General features: G+C 45.0%; 2 protein-coding genes across 3 annotated transcripts; both read right to left on the reverse strand.

Annotated features, from left to right (window-relative positions):
- Positions 1 to 739: 739 nt before the first annotated feature.
- On the reverse strand, positions 740 to 4,917 carry cdk9 (cyclin-dependent kinase 9 (CDC2-related kinase)). Its single transcript, XM_049019564.1, has 8 exons — positions 4,829 to 4,917; positions 4,534 to 4,647; positions 4,195 to 4,276; positions 3,906 to 3,996; positions 3,638 to 3,804; positions 2,755 to 2,926; positions 2,083 to 2,231; positions 740 to 1,744 (listed from the first exon to the last, which is right to left on the reverse strand). The coding sequence occupies exons 1-8, from the start codon at positions 4,867 to 4,869 to the stop codon at positions 1,379 to 1,381; spliced, it is 1,182 nt and encodes a 393-aa protein (XP_048875521.1). The 5' UTR covers positions 4,870 to 4,917; the 3' UTR covers positions 740 to 1,378.
- A 446-nt stretch (positions 4,918 to 5,363) lies between these two features.
- On the reverse strand, positions 5,364 to 13,268 carry fpgs (folylpolyglutamate synthase). 2 transcript variants are annotated; one of them, XM_049019562.1, is made up of 15 exons: positions 13,013 to 13,259; positions 12,273 to 12,401; positions 11,196 to 11,249; positions 11,039 to 11,103; positions 10,419 to 10,533; positions 10,246 to 10,323; positions 9,790 to 9,851; positions 9,170 to 9,272; positions 8,984 to 9,061; positions 8,719 to 8,866; positions 8,560 to 8,643; positions 8,232 to 8,382; positions 8,020 to 8,095; positions 7,778 to 7,844; positions 5,364 to 7,699 (listed from the first exon to the last, which is right to left on the reverse strand). In XM_049019562.1, exons 1-15 carry the CDS (start codon positions 13,184 to 13,186, stop codon positions 7,320 to 7,322), a joined length of 1,764 nt encoding a protein of 587 aa, XP_048875519.1. In that variant the 5' UTR covers positions 13,187 to 13,259; the 3' UTR covers positions 5,364 to 7,319. The 2 variants fall into 2 exon arrangements, with proteins under 2 accessions (XP_048875519.1, XP_048875518.1); XM_049019561.1 differs by having other exon boundaries at positions 8,560 to 8,866; positions 13,013 to 13,268.
- Between the last annotated feature and the right edge of the window lie 3,982 nt (positions 13,269 to 17,250).

Consider the following 17,250-nt stretch of genomic DNA (forward strand, 5'->3'; position numbering starts at 1 on the left):
ATTATCAGTGGGCCAGACCATCCCATTTGCAAAGCAGTTAGTATTGATTCTTGTGTGTGTTGTATACTGTCAAAGGTTGAATTTTACTCTTACTAGATTTTACATAGCTTAACATAATAGTAGTGGTAGATTATTAGTTCTGTTGTGCTCCCCCCCCCATCTGTCAGTCAGCAGTATGACAACTACGGTCTCGTCCAATCGACGTGATATATTCGTGAACATCCAAGTCGAAAAAGACAGAACACACCTGACAGGACAAAGCGTTAACATTGACACCATTATAACTAAATAACTGGTAAGTAATATTAACACCTTTAAACCGGTGGGAGAAGACATCCATCTTTTACTGCTTTACAGACTCATATGGTGGGACAATGGGAGTACCTCGGTTCACCAGACGGCGCTACTCTGGCTGGGCTAATTGCACAATGGGTGGCATTGACGGGCCCTTAAACTTGCAGCAAACAAGGCCGAAATGACCCCAGGGACCGGATTCACGGGAGCCCATATGTCGGCCTCCTAGTTGTTTAGTCAGTTCCATATTAAATACATAACAGCTTTAAACCATCTAGATAAGTGGACCTGTTTTATATAATTATTAAACTCACAAGAGTGACATTTAGCCACAAGTACTGATGGTGTGGCAGAAACAGATTAGTTCTCCTTTAAAATCTACCTTTTGACAAATGTTAGAGAAGCACACAAAGAAGAAGCCAGCGAGGTGCCGTCAGCCTCCAGCTTCTTTTTGCATATTTTATTTGCATACTGCAATCCATCTTCCATTTCAAAACAATTCTTTTTCAGATGTGGACAACTCTGTACAGCTAAATTTCACCTGCTTCACAACAGGCGACAGTATGCAGTCACTGTCAAATGGTCTCCAATTACACTTTTTAAAACAAAACGTAAAAAAAAAAAAAAAAATGTGTAAAAGCACCCAGGATTGGTAACAAAAGGGAAATGGTTTTCATGAAAAACCAGGAGATGGAAATGTTCTTGGGTCAACAAGGGCCGACTTCAGGTCGGCCGGCCATAAAAACCAGCCGGCTTGGTTTTCTGTCTCCCAACCAGACACTCGACAATCCGTTCCATTGAGATGCTTTGTCTCCAAGCCTAGTAGGCGCCTGTCACTGGACCACAAAGGTCACGACAGAACACTGCTACTCGAACGATGCTTCACAGTTCGTGCCAATGATGCCCCTAAACACTAAACGGGAGGCTCAGGTGGGTACGATTTGGGGAACACAAGAGAGAAACTGACTGCTTCAGTTTCACCTGAAATATCTACCGCCGGGTACAGGACGGTTCTACAGAACCATCCGACAGATACCCACATTTATACTTCCCTCCAAATTGAGTCTGCTAGGGGACCGCCCAATCAAAAAACCCGATCAAACTCAGGCTGACTGGTGGTGGCAGGGTTGCGGTTCTGATTGGCTGGCTGTTGGGGCATGTGGCCCCGCCTCCGGGGCGGAGCTAGGTATTCAAACATGGATGTGTTGTGAGTGGAGAGCATGTTCTTGAGGTCGGAGGGCATGGGATCGGTCCAGAAGAAGTCGTGGTTGAGGGCGTCATCGCTGTCGGTGCGCTGGGCGGGGTCAAGAACGAGGAGCTTATCGATGAGGTCGAGTGCGTAGGGGTCCTTCACATAAGCCTTTAATCTATCTTTCACCTTTCTTTTCTGCCCTTTAGGCAATTCCATTTTTTGATACAGTTCATATTTTTTGTCCACGCCTGGCCAGACCTAGGAGGAAGATGGTACAACCGGGTAAATCATAAAACTGTATTTACAACAACAAATACATCACGAATATTGATTTCTATAGACTCCAAAATGCCTCATTCTAAAAACACACACAGCTACACCTTCGACCCAGTTGAGCAGCACTAGAACATGACAGAAACCTTGAACACACCAAGCCCACTGGGGCAAAGGTACTGAAGATTCCAGCAGCACTGAGCACTGCTGTACCCTACATATCAGTAAAATCACCCACACCTTCTAAGGGTTTAAATACTACTTGCTATGTAATCCAAAGCAGAATTAGCTAATGGGGGGGGGGGGTGTGGCTTTAGCAGGACCTCCGCAGTGATGGAGCCACACAGCTGGCTGATGAGTGTGAGCTGGTGCTGTTCCGTGTTGCCTTGCATGATGGGGCTGCGGGTCCACATCTCAGCCATGATACAGCCGCCACCCCACAGGTCGATGGGGGGGCCATAGTCTCGTTCCCCTGATGGAGAGAACAATACATCTATAAATGACTATTTCTGCGGGGAGGTGGAGGAAGATGGACAGACCCACTTACTTAATGATAGTTACTGGTGTTGCAGGAACAAACCTGACGTTCAGTGTCATTAGCAATGCCGTAGGAAAGACTTATTTGACAGATATTCTTAGATATTTGCGAAGGGCACAAATGCAAAGGTCTGTTTATGGGGGGCAAAGCCAAATCAAATATTGGATGGGTGCACATCCATCTCCAAACTGTCTCAACTGCTTTTTAGACCTTCACAAGTCACAGAAAACATTTCACATTAAGATATCCTAGCAAAGTTTAATATAAAATAATAATAATACTACTGACACTTTATTGATCGTCTTTTTGGCTTCCCCATCTTGCTCTCCACGATACAAAGACACATACGTGGGTGAGAGCAAGCCAGGTAGCAAAGGACAACCACCTGCAGGGGTGGCCATGGAGCCGGGCACAATCTGGGCAAAGACAAAAGGAGTGACATTATAATGCCACTTACCCAGCAGCAGCTCCGGGGGACGGTACCAGAGCGTGACCACGCGGTTGGTGTAGCGATTGCCTTGGCTGTTCTTGGCCAGACTGAAGGCTCTGGCTAGGCCGAAGTCGGCCAGCTTCAGCACCCCGTCGCGTGTGATCAGCACATTGGCAGCTTTCATGTCACGGTGCAGGATCTGAGGGAGCAGAGCATGGGTTACGCTGAAGCTGTGCTGGACGCGTCCATAAAACACAAAGCACTCCATTTCCCATCTGTGCGAATATCCGCGTAAAAACACAACACTTCCATATATCCCTTCCTGGGCAATTCTGTGTCAAATCACCACACTGTGGGACCTCATCGCCACAGATGAGCATGGTGATTTGGTCATAGGAGTGATCCATGAAACTGAAATTGCACGCGTCTTGGATGAATATTACAGGAGATTGTGTCTTTGGCTGTATCTCCCATAACACAAGTTAACAGAAATGGTTCTCTTTTCCAGCTCAATACTATGCATTCTCCAAAATGACAAATTATTATTTTTTGAGACCTGCAAGACTTTTTTTTTTTTTACTAAAGCTAGCTTTTAATGTCATGAACATCTCCAGTAAATTTGGTCTTTGTTTTTTTTTTAAGTCATTGCTGAAATATCATCGCTTATAGGTGCTTGTCATATTACTTCATGTCAAAATGGCTTTGAAAAAGACCTGCTGGCGATATGAAACAACGTGAAGCCACCTATAAACTTCTAGGCAGCATCTCATGGTTTCACATCAACAATGAAAAAAATATCTTGCTTCTTCACTCCAGAGGAGCAGAACCCCATAAGTGTGTGTGGTCAGACATCTTTTTAAATAAAGCTGTTTTTGAATGGACAGTTTGGAGGACACGTCCAATTCCCAACCTTGTTCCTGTGGATGTAGTATAGTCCGTTGAGAAGCATCTGCATGACCTTCTTGATCTCGGCCAAGGTGAACTTGACGTTGGCGTTGCTCAGCAGCCCCGCCAGGTCATGCTCGCAAAAGTCGAACACCAAGTAGATGCTGCCCTTGTACCGATTGAACTGGGTGGCTGGAGGGGCGGGGGAGCACCGGGCGTGTGAGGGTACAGGTGACAGCGATACACGGAGACAGCGCATCTTTGCCGGACAATGCGCAGCTTAGCTGACTCACCTTTGGTCCTGCAGATCTCAATGAGGTTCACCACATTCTCGTGTTTGAGAAGCTGCAGTATCTTTATCTCTCTCAGTGCAGTGATGGGAAACTGGGACAAAAAGGAGAACAAAAGATGTTATAAAAACCTATTAACATTTCAATGCTGGGGGGGGGAAACTGTGAATACTGTCAGCATCAATAGATTACAATATCAAGTATGTTTTAAGGCTAGAGAGATGATATGGGTGGGGGGCATTGTCCAGATAGATACACTAGCAGATAAATAAAAAAATCCATCATCACTCACCCCTTCTTTCTCGTTCTCCATCAGGACTTTTTTCAAAGCCACCTTTTTCCCGGTCTGCCTATGCTTAGCTTTAAACACTTCCCTAAGGGACAAAGAAAAGAGCCGCATTCATTACATACAACGGCCTTCCCGACGCAACAAACGGCAAAGAGGGCCACTGAAGAAATCCATTCGCTCTTTTTTTTAAAATATCGCTTTTAAATACCAAGATAAACGGCTAGTGACTGTATATCCTTGCAATTCGACTAGCTGGGGTTCCCGATCAAACCCCGGGTAAGGCTGCTTATAAGCCTAAGCTATGTAACATTCACTGACATTTGTTCTCAAACTGCCCCTTACCCAAAGGTGCCCTGGCCGATCTTCGCCAGCTTTTCATATTTGGAAAACTCATCGCAGAAAGGGAACTCCACTCCGTCGTAGTACTTGGACATAATGGCAGTCTCCCGGTCAGGCCTGGAAGGAAAGTAAAAGAAACACGTTTTACGAGAGCTCGGCTCACTCACACAAACCGTATAACGATAGGCGCGAGTCACTCATCCTCTCTTGATTCATCAAAGTCATCAGAACAGAATCAAAAAGCCATAACACAAGTCGAGTACACACAGAAAACGTTATATCTGCGAAATATTCATACTTTTCAGCGCCGCCGGAGCTTCCGGTTTTGTCCCGCTGCATCCCTGTTTGTTTGCCGGATACTTATTTTACGGAGCATGCTGGGATATGGAGTTCTTTATGATGACTCAATTCATTGCGCATGCTCATAAAAAACCTACCCCCTCCCCCGTAAGGGCGAAGCAGTGATTACAGCAGTGGTTATACGGAGTGACATAAGACGGGAATAAATAGTCTTATGTGCGGCGAAGAGTATTTTGATCATCCTCTGTATTATATTAAGAATGACTAGGATAGTGTAAATGTTGTACAACACTGAAGGAACATTAAGGATTTTCGCCGTTATCTGGTAGAAAAGAAAAGCTTGCACAATATTATTAGGCGAAAGGCATGCATTTAAGTATGGACGATGAGGACATGTCCCTACAATATACTGTGGCAGTATCCTGTGTGTTTAGAAGGGCGCGGGGTTCAGGGCTGATTTGGTCCCTATCAAAATGTTGAAACCAAACCTACGCCCTAAGATTCTGCAATTAAGAATGATCACAATTAGAAACTGAGGATTTATATTAGGGTTTATTTAGCAGTATTTTTTATCCAAAGCGACATATATTTTGGAGAAAGTAGGGGCAGGCAGTTCCTAGAGCCATTGGAAGTTAAGGACCTTGCTTAGAGGCCCCACAGTAAAATCATCCTCCCAGCCCTGGGATTTGAACAACCATTCAATCACAGTAATGGTGGCCTACTCTTCAGAGTCACACACCACCAGCACATGGAATCCATATCGCTCCAGGTATACAAGGTGAATCTAAAATGGTCACTACATTTTAAGGCAACTTAATCAAAGTTAATCATATTTAGGCAAATTCCCAGGTACATTCAGTTAAAAAATTTCGATTACTTTTCACAATTGATCACAATACTTAAGTGCTGCTGTTGCTAATAATAATAATAATGATAATAAATATGAAATGTGTGTATGGGGGGAGGGGGTCATTTCAAATGTTAAACAGTTAAAATGTTACAACATTTAGCATTAACAAGTTGCACACAGATTTACAGGTTTGACAAGCAAGCAGATCAAATAACAGCATGTATGTGTGGTACGGAAGCCAACTGAGAAAACAGAAACTTCTCGCTTAATGAAAGTTAAAATTGTGAGTCTTAAAGTCTGCTGTCTATTCACTAAATGTAGCCACTATTAGAAAAGATTCAGAAATGCAGTTTAAAGAATGAGTGATTCCTTTAGAGGAATCAGTCATGAATCCAATGCAGAGCTCCTCGGCTTGCCATCAAATCAGCGCATTATATACTAAACGATGCACAATTGAGGTTCGGATCTCATTTAAGAATACATTGCATAGGTGGATGGCACCTGCCAGTTTTCTTCCAGTCAAGAAACATGCAAAACCACAATAGCAGCAGCCCTTTGAGGACCTGAGCAGCCCAACTGTGGCCTGCAGTCCCACTTTAAACTCAAGAACCACCATTAAAACTAGACACGGAAGCTGCATGTTAGTTTGAGTTTGGCTACTATTTGGTACAAAAGGTACGTAAATAGATAAAATGATGCTAAACACAGTAAATCGGTATATGTCACCAACACCAGACAAGAAATATACCAAAATAAATGACAAAGCAGTTAATGAAATAATACCAAGACATTGAAGATATTTAACCTTTCTTGCCTATCCTTATGACCCTGACATTTGCTCTCATGCTTCCCTCTGGCCATCCCAGTGCCAGGAAGGCTGACAACTGCAGTAGATGCAGCTGGATCACTGGAACAAGGCGGCTTTTTGTTGTGCTCTACTGCCGCCATCTGGTATTGTCTGCTTGCACAGTGTGCTTTACATGTGTATGTAAAGTGCTCTCAACTTTATTAAGAAGGGCACTTTAGAAAATTAATTGAACCTTTTAATGCTGCTTCCTGTGTACAGTTAGGCACAATCACAAGACATACAGGACAGTATAAAGGAATAACGGAATAAAAGAAAATCAGGATTTTTTTTTTTCAGGCACTGCTGGTAAAAATAACAGAAGAGTTTTGGTAGGTTTATGCGATTGAGCAGTCCTCCAGAGGGCCTTTTGTGGTTTTAAATTATTTCCGTCCCAAATACTTTAATCAGAAGTAAAGCACACCTTCAGATTTGACATTCCTTGTCAAACAACCAGTGAAAATCCACTCAACCTGTATCTCAATATTACAGGTTACTGCACCTAGGATTTCAACCGCCAGCCTTTACAGTCTCTGCACCTGCTCCCTGGTGAAGAAGAAAAAAAAATGTACATGTATACTTCTTATATACATAAACAGACGCAGAAGAACCAGGAGGACCACATCTCCCTAGTGTTTGTAAACAATTATCACTTCAAGTATAAAAGCTGGGCCTGAAACCCAGTCTGTTGTACTTTAAGGCACTCAGTCAGACAGAAGATGGAGCAAACACAGGCCTCGAGTCACACCCGTGCTCAGGTCCTTGGTGAGGGAGGCAGAGTTTGGGGAACCACGGCTAAGCAGAGGAGGAGGGATCCAGGTGTTTCAAAGCCCCGCCCACCAGGTGCAGACTGCCGGTAATGAGTACATGGACAGCGGCTGCCTCGCGCATAGGTTCCGCCTTCTCCGCTGCATTGGCCGGTGCCATGGAGGTTGGCTGACTGGAGCTGACCAGCACAGGGTCCCTGCCCTGGGCGATCCACCGGAGGGCACTGAGGATGCAGGGGAATACCAAGGCAGAGGCCATCTTCCTCTCCACCACTAGGGGGAGCCCTCCGGGAATGAGAAACTCTGTACCCGGCCTGGTATCCTGCCTTATCAGACTCCTCCAGCTTCTCTGGTTGTCGAGGCAACGGGTCAGTATGCCTTCCAGTGTCACATTGAAATTCTGCTGGTCTGTACCAAGATTTAACACATTGAAACAAACAAAACAACAACAACAAACAGTGCTCAGTACCGTACAGAATTAGTCACCTGCACTGCTGGATGCGGCAGCCTCCGTGATGTTGGGACAGAACACCGCGAGATCGAAGTGGCACGACTGAGAAAGCAGAAACGCAGATACGTGTAAACCAGAGGTGCTCTGCAAGCATGCAGATATGCACATATGAGCTTCTCTACAGCAGATATATCAGGTCTAACTAGGCCTTTCATGGAAAGCTCCCAGCTATAGGGATTTCTGAGGGAAGCTTCTAACCATGTCCAGCTTCACTCACCGCAAGAATTTTGAGCAGGGCGCCCGAGTCTCGTTCTCCTGAGGTGTTGAACAGCAACACCCTGACAACGGGCCCCCTGGTGGACAGAAGCAGAAAGACAAGGAGGTTAAGAACATCTCTTAGGCCTCACCGAGATAATATCACATCTCCTGAGCAGACAGTGTCCCCTGTTGTTCAGGTGCAGCCCCCAGGGACACGTCCAGCTCACTGACCCGGCAGCACGCTCCTGCTGGGCGGCGGCCTCGCGGAACCAGTCCACGCAGGCTAGGATGCTACGAGTGGTGTGAGCCCCATCCAGAAAGTAAGTGAGGGGCCCATGCTGCAGGGTCTGTGTGCGGCCAGGCCACTCCGTGTCCTCCAGCCCTGCAGAGGGAGATAGCAAATCAAAAGTATCATGTCACACATTCAAGTATACAGCACCACCAAGCAACATCAAATCACTACCAAATCATTCATGTATTCATGTTTACAGCACCACCTAGTGGCGCCTCATGTCATACGGCTTAGTGCCATATATAGCAACACCATCCCCATACTGACCCTTGACCATGAAGGTGCTGGGCTGGAAAGACGACGCCTGGGAGATGCTGCCGTTCTCTACAGGAGGCGAGGGCTGCAGGTGACCTGGGAGAATACAAGTCATCTTTAGCAATAAGCCATGGAGGCGGAAGTGGCCACGACGCACTGAGAGACACAGACCAGACTGGCAGCGATGCTGTAGCCAGCAGCGGCTGAGCTGGAGGGCGAGGGAGGCGTTGGAACGCTGATGCCTGCCTGCCAAGCCCAGGCGCAGGGGGCCCACTTCTGGCTGGTACTCCTCCAGGTCAGGGCACATGCTGAGCGAGCACTGACAAGAGGGAGGGAAAGACGGCCGAGGAGACACATAGCCGTCACGTGAAAGTTCAGTGAGGAGGAAGGACATGCCCCCAGTCGCACCTGATAGGCTGCCAAGGTTGTCACTCACCCCAATTTCCATGGCCCTGTCCTGCAGTACAGCCATGGGCCCATCAGGCTGCGTCACTGTGAATGCTGGGACACCTGGCTGTGGGGGGAGGGAGAGAGTAGTTGCTCAGGCCTGCATTCTCAGCCCACAAAACATAGTAACCCAAGACCCCCACAATTCCCCCCCATAGACACACTGCTGGTTCACCTTAAAGATTCCCCCTTTCTGCCAGGCTATCTTCTCAATGGTGTCTCCAAGGATGCTTGTGTGATCAATTCCCAAGGAGGAGACTCCACACACCCAAGGCTTCCTGCCAGGGTCCACACCGACAGACACGGAGAAACGTAACCATCACAAGAACTAAACTGTAATCAGTGATTATCCAAAGCACACTAACCACCATTACAACACTATTTAAAGTCAGAGGTCCAAAGTCTAAGGTCTGCACAGACGCGTCTCTAGGGAAGTTGCAGGAGATCCTGCAGGCACCATCTTATTGGTGGGCATGGTGCCAATGCACGATAGCAGTCTGATGTTACCCTTTGGCCACGGCATGGTAAACAAGGCCGTGTGACCCTTATGCAGTTATTAAAAACACAGAGAAGGGTCCCAGTATACAACCACATGGCTCCCCAGTCACACACCCTGGACAGATCGACAGAGAAGGTGGCAATCGCTGTCTTTGTGCCGGGAAGCACTGTGTGAGAGGAATGGGTGCAACACCCACGAGGGTGGGGAGGGGGGCACTGTACACACTGTCCAAAAACAAATGGGGGGTAGGTCTGAAAGTAACACATATGGTTACTGTTAGTGCCTGTTGTTCCTACCTGATTATGTTTGTGCAATCATAGGCCCCCCCGATGCCAACCTCGATCACGGCTAGATCCACCTGCGTGATGGGAAAAGTGGCTGTTAGGCCCATAAGAACACACATGCAGGTAGGCATGTAAGCAGGCAAGAAGATACAGATTGTGAATCTATATTTTTGTGGAGACTCTCCATTAATTTCTATGGGCAAAACTCTAATCACAACTATGACAACCTCAACCCCTACCCAGCTCTAATTGTAACCATATATACACGTCCATAGACACACGCACATAAGCATACACAATTCAGCCTGATCCATGGCAGTGCCTCCCCCAGGAGCTCACACTGACATGGGGAGAGGGATGGTAGGGCAGGGGGAGGGGAGTGCAAGATGGGCCGGTTACAGTGGCTGTAAGTAGCTCCATTGAATCACAGCCAAACGTGCTGGCTGACAGAGAGACTGGGAGACTCACTTTCTCCTGCAAGAAGACGTGGAAGGCTAAGATGGTGAGGAATCGGAAGTAGGCTGGCATGCTCCCCCCATGGCCATCCTGGGTGGGTGGGGGGGGTGGAAGAGGAGGCACAGTCATAACAGGATCATCAGCTTGACTGCCACGCAAATGATAGGCATCATCGCCAATTCTACCTTTGTCTCGTCCAATTTCCCATACACCTGCCAGAAGTACTTGGTGAACAGCTCTTTGCTGATTGGCTGGCCGTTAATCCGAATCCTCTCCCGGACCTGCACCAAGTGCGGGGAGCTGCAGGGGCAAATTCCAGGATTAATGAGCGTAGAAGAGGCGCTCTCTGCAAGTGTCTGGTTTCACGGTTTATCGTCACATGTGTTCCAAGGAACACAGTAAAATTCTTTTGCTACCGTTGTAGCGTAAGGCCACAACACAGGAGGTAGGAGGACAAACAGCCATCTCCACCTCATGCGTGAGCTGGGTTCTGTTCATATCCCATAAGTAAGTTTCTGGACACAACAGGAGACATAGATGCCTTTAAGAAGGCTTTTCTCATCCGACAGCAGTGTTTCCCAGTCCAGTCCTCGAGGACGCTAAGGCAGTCTGTGGGTCACCGAGGACCAGGTTGGGAAGCGCCGCCCTACTGCGTATAATCTTGATTGCGTAGGTCAAATCCATGCAGCTCATCTAAACAGTAATTTTCCACAGAGAATATAGGACTTAAAAGCTCAGGGGAGAATTTAGCAAAAGGAGTGCACATTTGGTAACTGCCCTCAATTCCTGTCACTAAACCTTTTACCTGTAGAATCCAGTGCGGAAGCCATAATTCCTGAGAATGCGTTCAGTGAATGCACATGTGGATCCCTGACAAGGAACACAGGCAGGACTGTGTAAGAATACGCAGAGCTTTGCACAGCAAATATGATGCGGCGTGACTGAGACCCCCCCACACGCACCTTGCCCTTTGTGCCAGTAACGTGGATGATGTTCAGGCTGTCCAGCTCCTCCACCTGCAGGGCAGAGCCGAGTCAGGATGAGGATGACGGGATGGACATGGCACACGCCACAGTTAAAACATAGGCAGGGTACACATTCTCCCCAAGTGATGAGTATTTAAATACATACACACTGCTCTCTGTATATAAACTCTTGTGTCCAGAGGGGAGTACTGCAAAGCAGGTTTGTTGGCTACTCCTGAGTTTTACATACTATAAATCATGGTCAGTCTTCAAACAGGGTGTATTGTCATGGTGATTTACACCACATGTATAACTCGCTCCAAGCAGGTCTTAGTGCAGACTTTTGGCTTAAACCAGGCACAAAAAACAGCCTTTAACTAAATTGTTGGAATGGGTGATACCACCATCTTTTCTATGCGATACAGATTAAATTAAATGTTTTTATCCCAATACCAGTATTAAGTGCCGGTCCCTTTATGGCTCATTGCACCAGGTTAAAAGTTAACTTACAGAGTTGATAATCACCATTGCAGTAGTTTCACATTGATTACGGCAAATGGGGTTAGTTTACTCAGCTCTACAATTAACTCTAGGTATGTAAAGCTCACTTTGTAGTACAGCCCACTCGTGTCTAAGCCCCCTGTTTCACGCTGTCCTGTATTTTGTACTGCAAGTACTGTGAAAACCTTCTCTTATGTCACCTGCTGCTGAATGCTGCACCGTGATCCTGGGGGATGATATTTTGTGTCACTGTATAGTTGCATATGGATGGTATTTCAATTAAGCCCCTCTGACTTGGGTTTATGATAGCAGTGAACGTAAACTACTGGATTTTTTTTAATACAGTGTAAAAAAACATCTTTTAACAGGGTCTTGCTGTAGAGGTTAAAGATTAACCTCTTGATAAAAATATATTTTAAAAAAAACCTGCCACATGAATGTTAATCATCAGCTTGATCACCCATTAAAGACAATTATGAAAGGTTCATGCATAACTGGCAGCTAACCCGATACAACAGGTGCAGAAGGACTTTGGCTTATTTGGAGTGTTGGGTGGCACAGTGGGGCTGTTACCTCCAAGCCCGACCGCTTGAGGAAGCCCCTCATGGCCTGCAGCTGAAGCTGGGGGTGTCCGCGCTCGCGACGCACTTGCTCCAGTGCACTGGCGTTGGTCTGCAGCGTATTCAGCGCGCACACGGCGTCCTGCGGGGTGTGAACGCGCATGGTTATAATTCATACTCAGAAACGCGTGAAAATGTGCTTCATTACGTACTTCATGCGCTTGGAAACTTACTGAACTGGAACTTGGATTAAAACATATTGCACATCTAACAATTCAATTTAAATATTTAACTGGTGAATATGACCAGGTTGCCAACAAGTTAATACATATAACGCCCAATGACGACAGAAGAAAAGCCTACCTGTCAAACACGTGGACCGAAAGCAGGAGATGAGATCGTGTCAATAACTAACCAGCTAGTCCACTACGTCCAAGATTTGAACATTAGAAATAATTAGAATGACATCACGTACAGACACAGCTATTTTACAGCACATCAGTCACACTATTAACGAGGCAACACCTCTCAAAATTTCAGTCCACATCTGGTAAGCTGATGTAATACTACTCAGCAGTTACAACTGGCCGTCGACTTCAAAACTAAGTTCAAAAGTGGAAATATCTCCATCTTGTCAGCTATATATACTATAAGTATCTCGTGACAGCATTTTCAGAAAAACATTCAAGTTCAGAATAATATCGTGTATATTTTACTGGCCAACATGAGGTTTTATCCGCCGAGATCCCCCACCTGGTACTCCATCCTGGGGAGCCTTGCTGTCTTGGTGCTCGAAGTGCTTGCTGCAGTTAAGGTTGCCCAGCTTCGGCGGCTGAGAAGCGCCGCGAGCACACGCTCCAAAACGCGGGACGGGCGCGCCATCCTCGGGTTGCTCGGCACACAGGAACAGGCCAAATTTGGTCGCATTCCCCCAGCGCGACCTGAACACAACTCGCGTCGCTATTGGCTCATGCTGTGTTTCCTTTGACGTCACTAATTTTTTGAGTGACGGAAAACAAATGCGACGGCGGTATGCTCTCCGCACGTGCGCTGGTGGACCACCTGAGTGAGCGGGCAATTTCTTTTAATTGTATAGTATCGATAATGGGGTTTTGACCCTTGAAATTGGTGTAGATTTTTAACTGAAGCAGAATTGCATTTCAGTTCAGAGAAGTGCGAGCTTTTGCTAATTCAAAATAATTTAGAACGTTTTGTGCATAATATTCCAGTTAAATATTTAGGTGTAACAATCACAGAAGATATTACTGCAAGAGAGCGGTTAATTGTGGGAAGCATTTCTAAAAAAAAGTCAAGTTTTAAATAGTTGGCTACAATGGGACATTGCATTTTTTGGACGAATTATACTACATAAATCAGAACTGCTGTCAAATTTTGTGTATTCTGCATACTCGTTTGTGTCAAAACACTACAGACAATTAATAAAAACATAATTTTATTTGGAGAAAACAAACACCATTACATTAGAAAAGGAGTAGTTTCTTCTCTCTGAATATGGTTTAAACGTAACTGACCTTAATGTAATGAACAGCAGCATCAAAATGAAGTGGCAGCAAATGTTGGGTAATGGACAGTCTGCTTGGTTTAAGATTCTCTGGAAAACATTTGACACAGTTGGTGGTATTGAATATCAATTAAAATGTTATTTTGAAACGTCTAAATTACCAATCCAATTATCTTCCTTTCATAGTTTTAACCCTCTTGGATTGTTGCAACTGACCCAAGGTGTTCTGTTGCACTCACCCACATTTCCTTTGTTAGCTACCTTAAATATGAATGGGTTTGATTTTACAGATAAAAAATGTACCAATAGCAAACTTATGTTTACATTTTCATTTTTTTTTACATAAGAAAAGGTTAAGAAAATAAGAAAGAGATGTTTGGGTTTCCCAGTTTTACCTATACGGCCACAGAGGTATACTATTAGATTATAAATGATGTGTACCCCTGCAAGTTTCCAAACTGCAGATTTAAGATGAATCTGAATAAACGCACTTTTTGTGAAAATCACTCTGAATCTTTGGAACATTTATTTTATGAATGGAAATTCTCTTAGGGGGTGGCATGGTGGTGCAGTGATTAGCACTGTTGCCTCACATCTCTGGGACCCAGGTTCGAGTCTCCGCCTGGGTTACATGTGTGTGGAGTTTGCATGTTCTCCCCATGTCGTCGTGGGGTTTCCTCCGGGTACTCCGGTTTCCCCCCACAGTCCAAAAACATGCTGAGGCTAATTCGACTTGCTAAATTGCCTGTAGGAATGCATGTGAGAGTGAATGGTGTGTGAGTGTGCCCTGCGATGGCCTGGCCCCCCATCCTGGGTTGTTCCCAGCCTCGTGCCCATTGCTTCCGGGATAGGCTCCGGACCCCCCGCGACCCAGTAGGATAAGCGGTTTGGAAAATGGATAGATGGATGGAAATTCTCTTAAATTATTTTAATGGATGGTAAGAAAATAGACTTTTTTTGTCTGAATAATATGATTCTGCTTGCAAAATATTATATAAGATGTATGTACATATATAAGCAGATACATTCATAAGTAGATATCGTATTATTTTTTTAAGCCGTTATTTCGACATAATAATAGGTTACGTTAAGCTTTGCACAAATAATATCTGCCACTAGAGGGCGGAACAACAATCCTTTTGAGTTGTCCTGCTAGTACGCTAAGTATTGGGATGATGTTTGTGTAACTAATCCGTCCGGGGAGCAGTGTGTGGGGATGGTACCTTGCTCAGGGTACTTCAGTGGGATTCAAACTCACAATTCTCCGATCACGGGGTGAATGCCTTAACCACTAGATTACCGATAGGTAAAACATAATGTTATAGAACTGTCAATGTGTAGAGCTCATGTTTTTTAATAAAAAGACAGCTTATACGTAATTTAAAATTTATTTAGCATAAAAAGTATTTAGAAAATTCTAAAGGGTTCACAAACTTCGAAGCCATACCTGTCAAGTATCCCGTTTTGGCCGGGAAAGTCCCGTAATTTACCCTTCTTTCCCGCCGTCCTCCCGTATTAGTATTTTCCCGTAAATCTCCCGTATTTTAACCTGCGTTATTAAAAAAAATAAAAACGTTACCCCCCCCCCTCAAAAAAAATAAAAATAAATCTGAGCTCTGTCACTAGCCTCGCGATAACTACCACCTGCAGTAGCCTACTACGGGGGAAAAAAACACGGGGAAAAAAGAAGAAGAAAACAGACAGATGATGGACGCCAGGACAGAGAAGGAAGGCACTCCTGCCAAAAAACCAAAACCCTCGTGTAAATACCGCGATCAATGGGACAACGAATTAATTTTTCTGAAGAAGAGCAGGGTGGGGGACAGTCACGCGTTTTGTAAAATTTGTAACTGCGACTTTAGCATCGCACACGGGGGAAGGAATGATGTATGCCAGCATGACAAATCCGCCAAGCACAAGCGCGGGCTAAAGGCACAAAAACATGCCCAGGCGATGTCAGCATTCGTGACGAGAAATGCCACTGAGGCAGACCAGGTCACAAGTGCAGAGGTAAAAATGGCAATGCTGTGTGCCAAAAACAACATTCCTTTCTCCTTCCATGATGACTTCAACAAGTGTGTAGCTGACATGTTCCCGGACTCTGCTATTGCACGAAAATACTCAACGGGAAAAACGAAGGCTCCTTTGTTTCCTGTCTGCCATTATTGGACAAACTGAACACCTGGATTAATTAGTTTGTCCAATAATGGCAGACAGGAAACAAAGGAGCTGCCTTTGAAGTTCAGGAAGTAGTGCAGCTGTGCATAAAGCCAATTGTGGTTTGACAAAAGTGGTTGACAAGTGGTGATTAGCTTTCTTGTCACCTGTCTTAAAATGTAAGGGATACTGGAGCTTGGTTGGGGTGGTGGGACTGCTCGCGGCGGGCGCCGGAAAATTTCCCTTATTTTCAAATCCAAAACTTGACAGGTATGTTCGAAGCACCACTGTAGCTACAACAAACGAAAGCCTTCAAGCAGTATTTATCATTAAGCTTGGCTAACTGTAGCTTTCGTTGCCAACTCAAGGTATAAAACACTATTATGGCTGTGGTGGATGCATATGAAAAAAAATAAGAATCATCTAAAATAAAGAATTATGTCATTAGTTTAAATCACTTTTTGCTCAATCATGAGCTTTAACGTGCCTTCTGACACATCTCGATTGCGGAGAAAGTCGTATAACCCATCCTCTTACGCTGCCATGACTGCGATTACCTTACTTAGGTTTACAAGTGTAATCTTTCGCGTTCGCAGCCCACCAACTTTTGTGTTGCGGTCAAATCTGAACGATGTAAATGTGCGCTGTATAGGCAATTAGACACTTTCATCTGCACTGAAAAAAACTGGAGCCACGTCATCTCGTCTCTCTATGTACCTGTACAGTATATAGCAGAGATGACAATAAAGTTTACTTTGACTTTGACCTATTCGTAGGTTTCATGACAGTTTATATTAGCACGGATGATAATAATAATACCACTGAATCACTTTGTCTGTGCACTCTAAACAGCAAGCCAATAATTAGACACACGGGTCAAACTGCACCAATGTAATAACGTGCGACGTAATTCTGTCCTGGTCAATGTTATTCTGATTTTCAGAGTTCGGACATAGATGAATTACTTAAGAAATGTTATGAAATGCTACACACGATAAGTTTTTAGGCGATTTATGACAAACGATAAGAATGATATGTAGCATATTAATGATCTACATAAAGTTGACATCAGTAAGGGTCAGTGTCGCCAGACATACGATAATTATCGTATTTGTACGATAATTTTTACCCTCTGTACGATCAATAATTCCAAAAATCCCATAATGTACGATAATTTTAGCCCTTCATTTTATTAAGTTATTTTTACCGTAAGTTATTTCATTAGTACGACAAGGTACAGATCTCTGTTTTCATCCGGCTGCGCAGACATACTTGGCTTGTTTATGTGCAGTCCCTCACGTGCCTTTACAGC

This window comes from Brienomyrus brachyistius, chromosome 7, assembly GCF_023856365.1.
Source record: "Brienomyrus brachyistius isolate T26 chromosome 7, BBRACH_0.4, whole genome shotgun sequence".
Lineage (NCBI taxonomy): Eukaryota > Metazoa > Chordata > Actinopteri > Osteoglossiformes > Mormyridae > Brienomyrus > Brienomyrus brachyistius.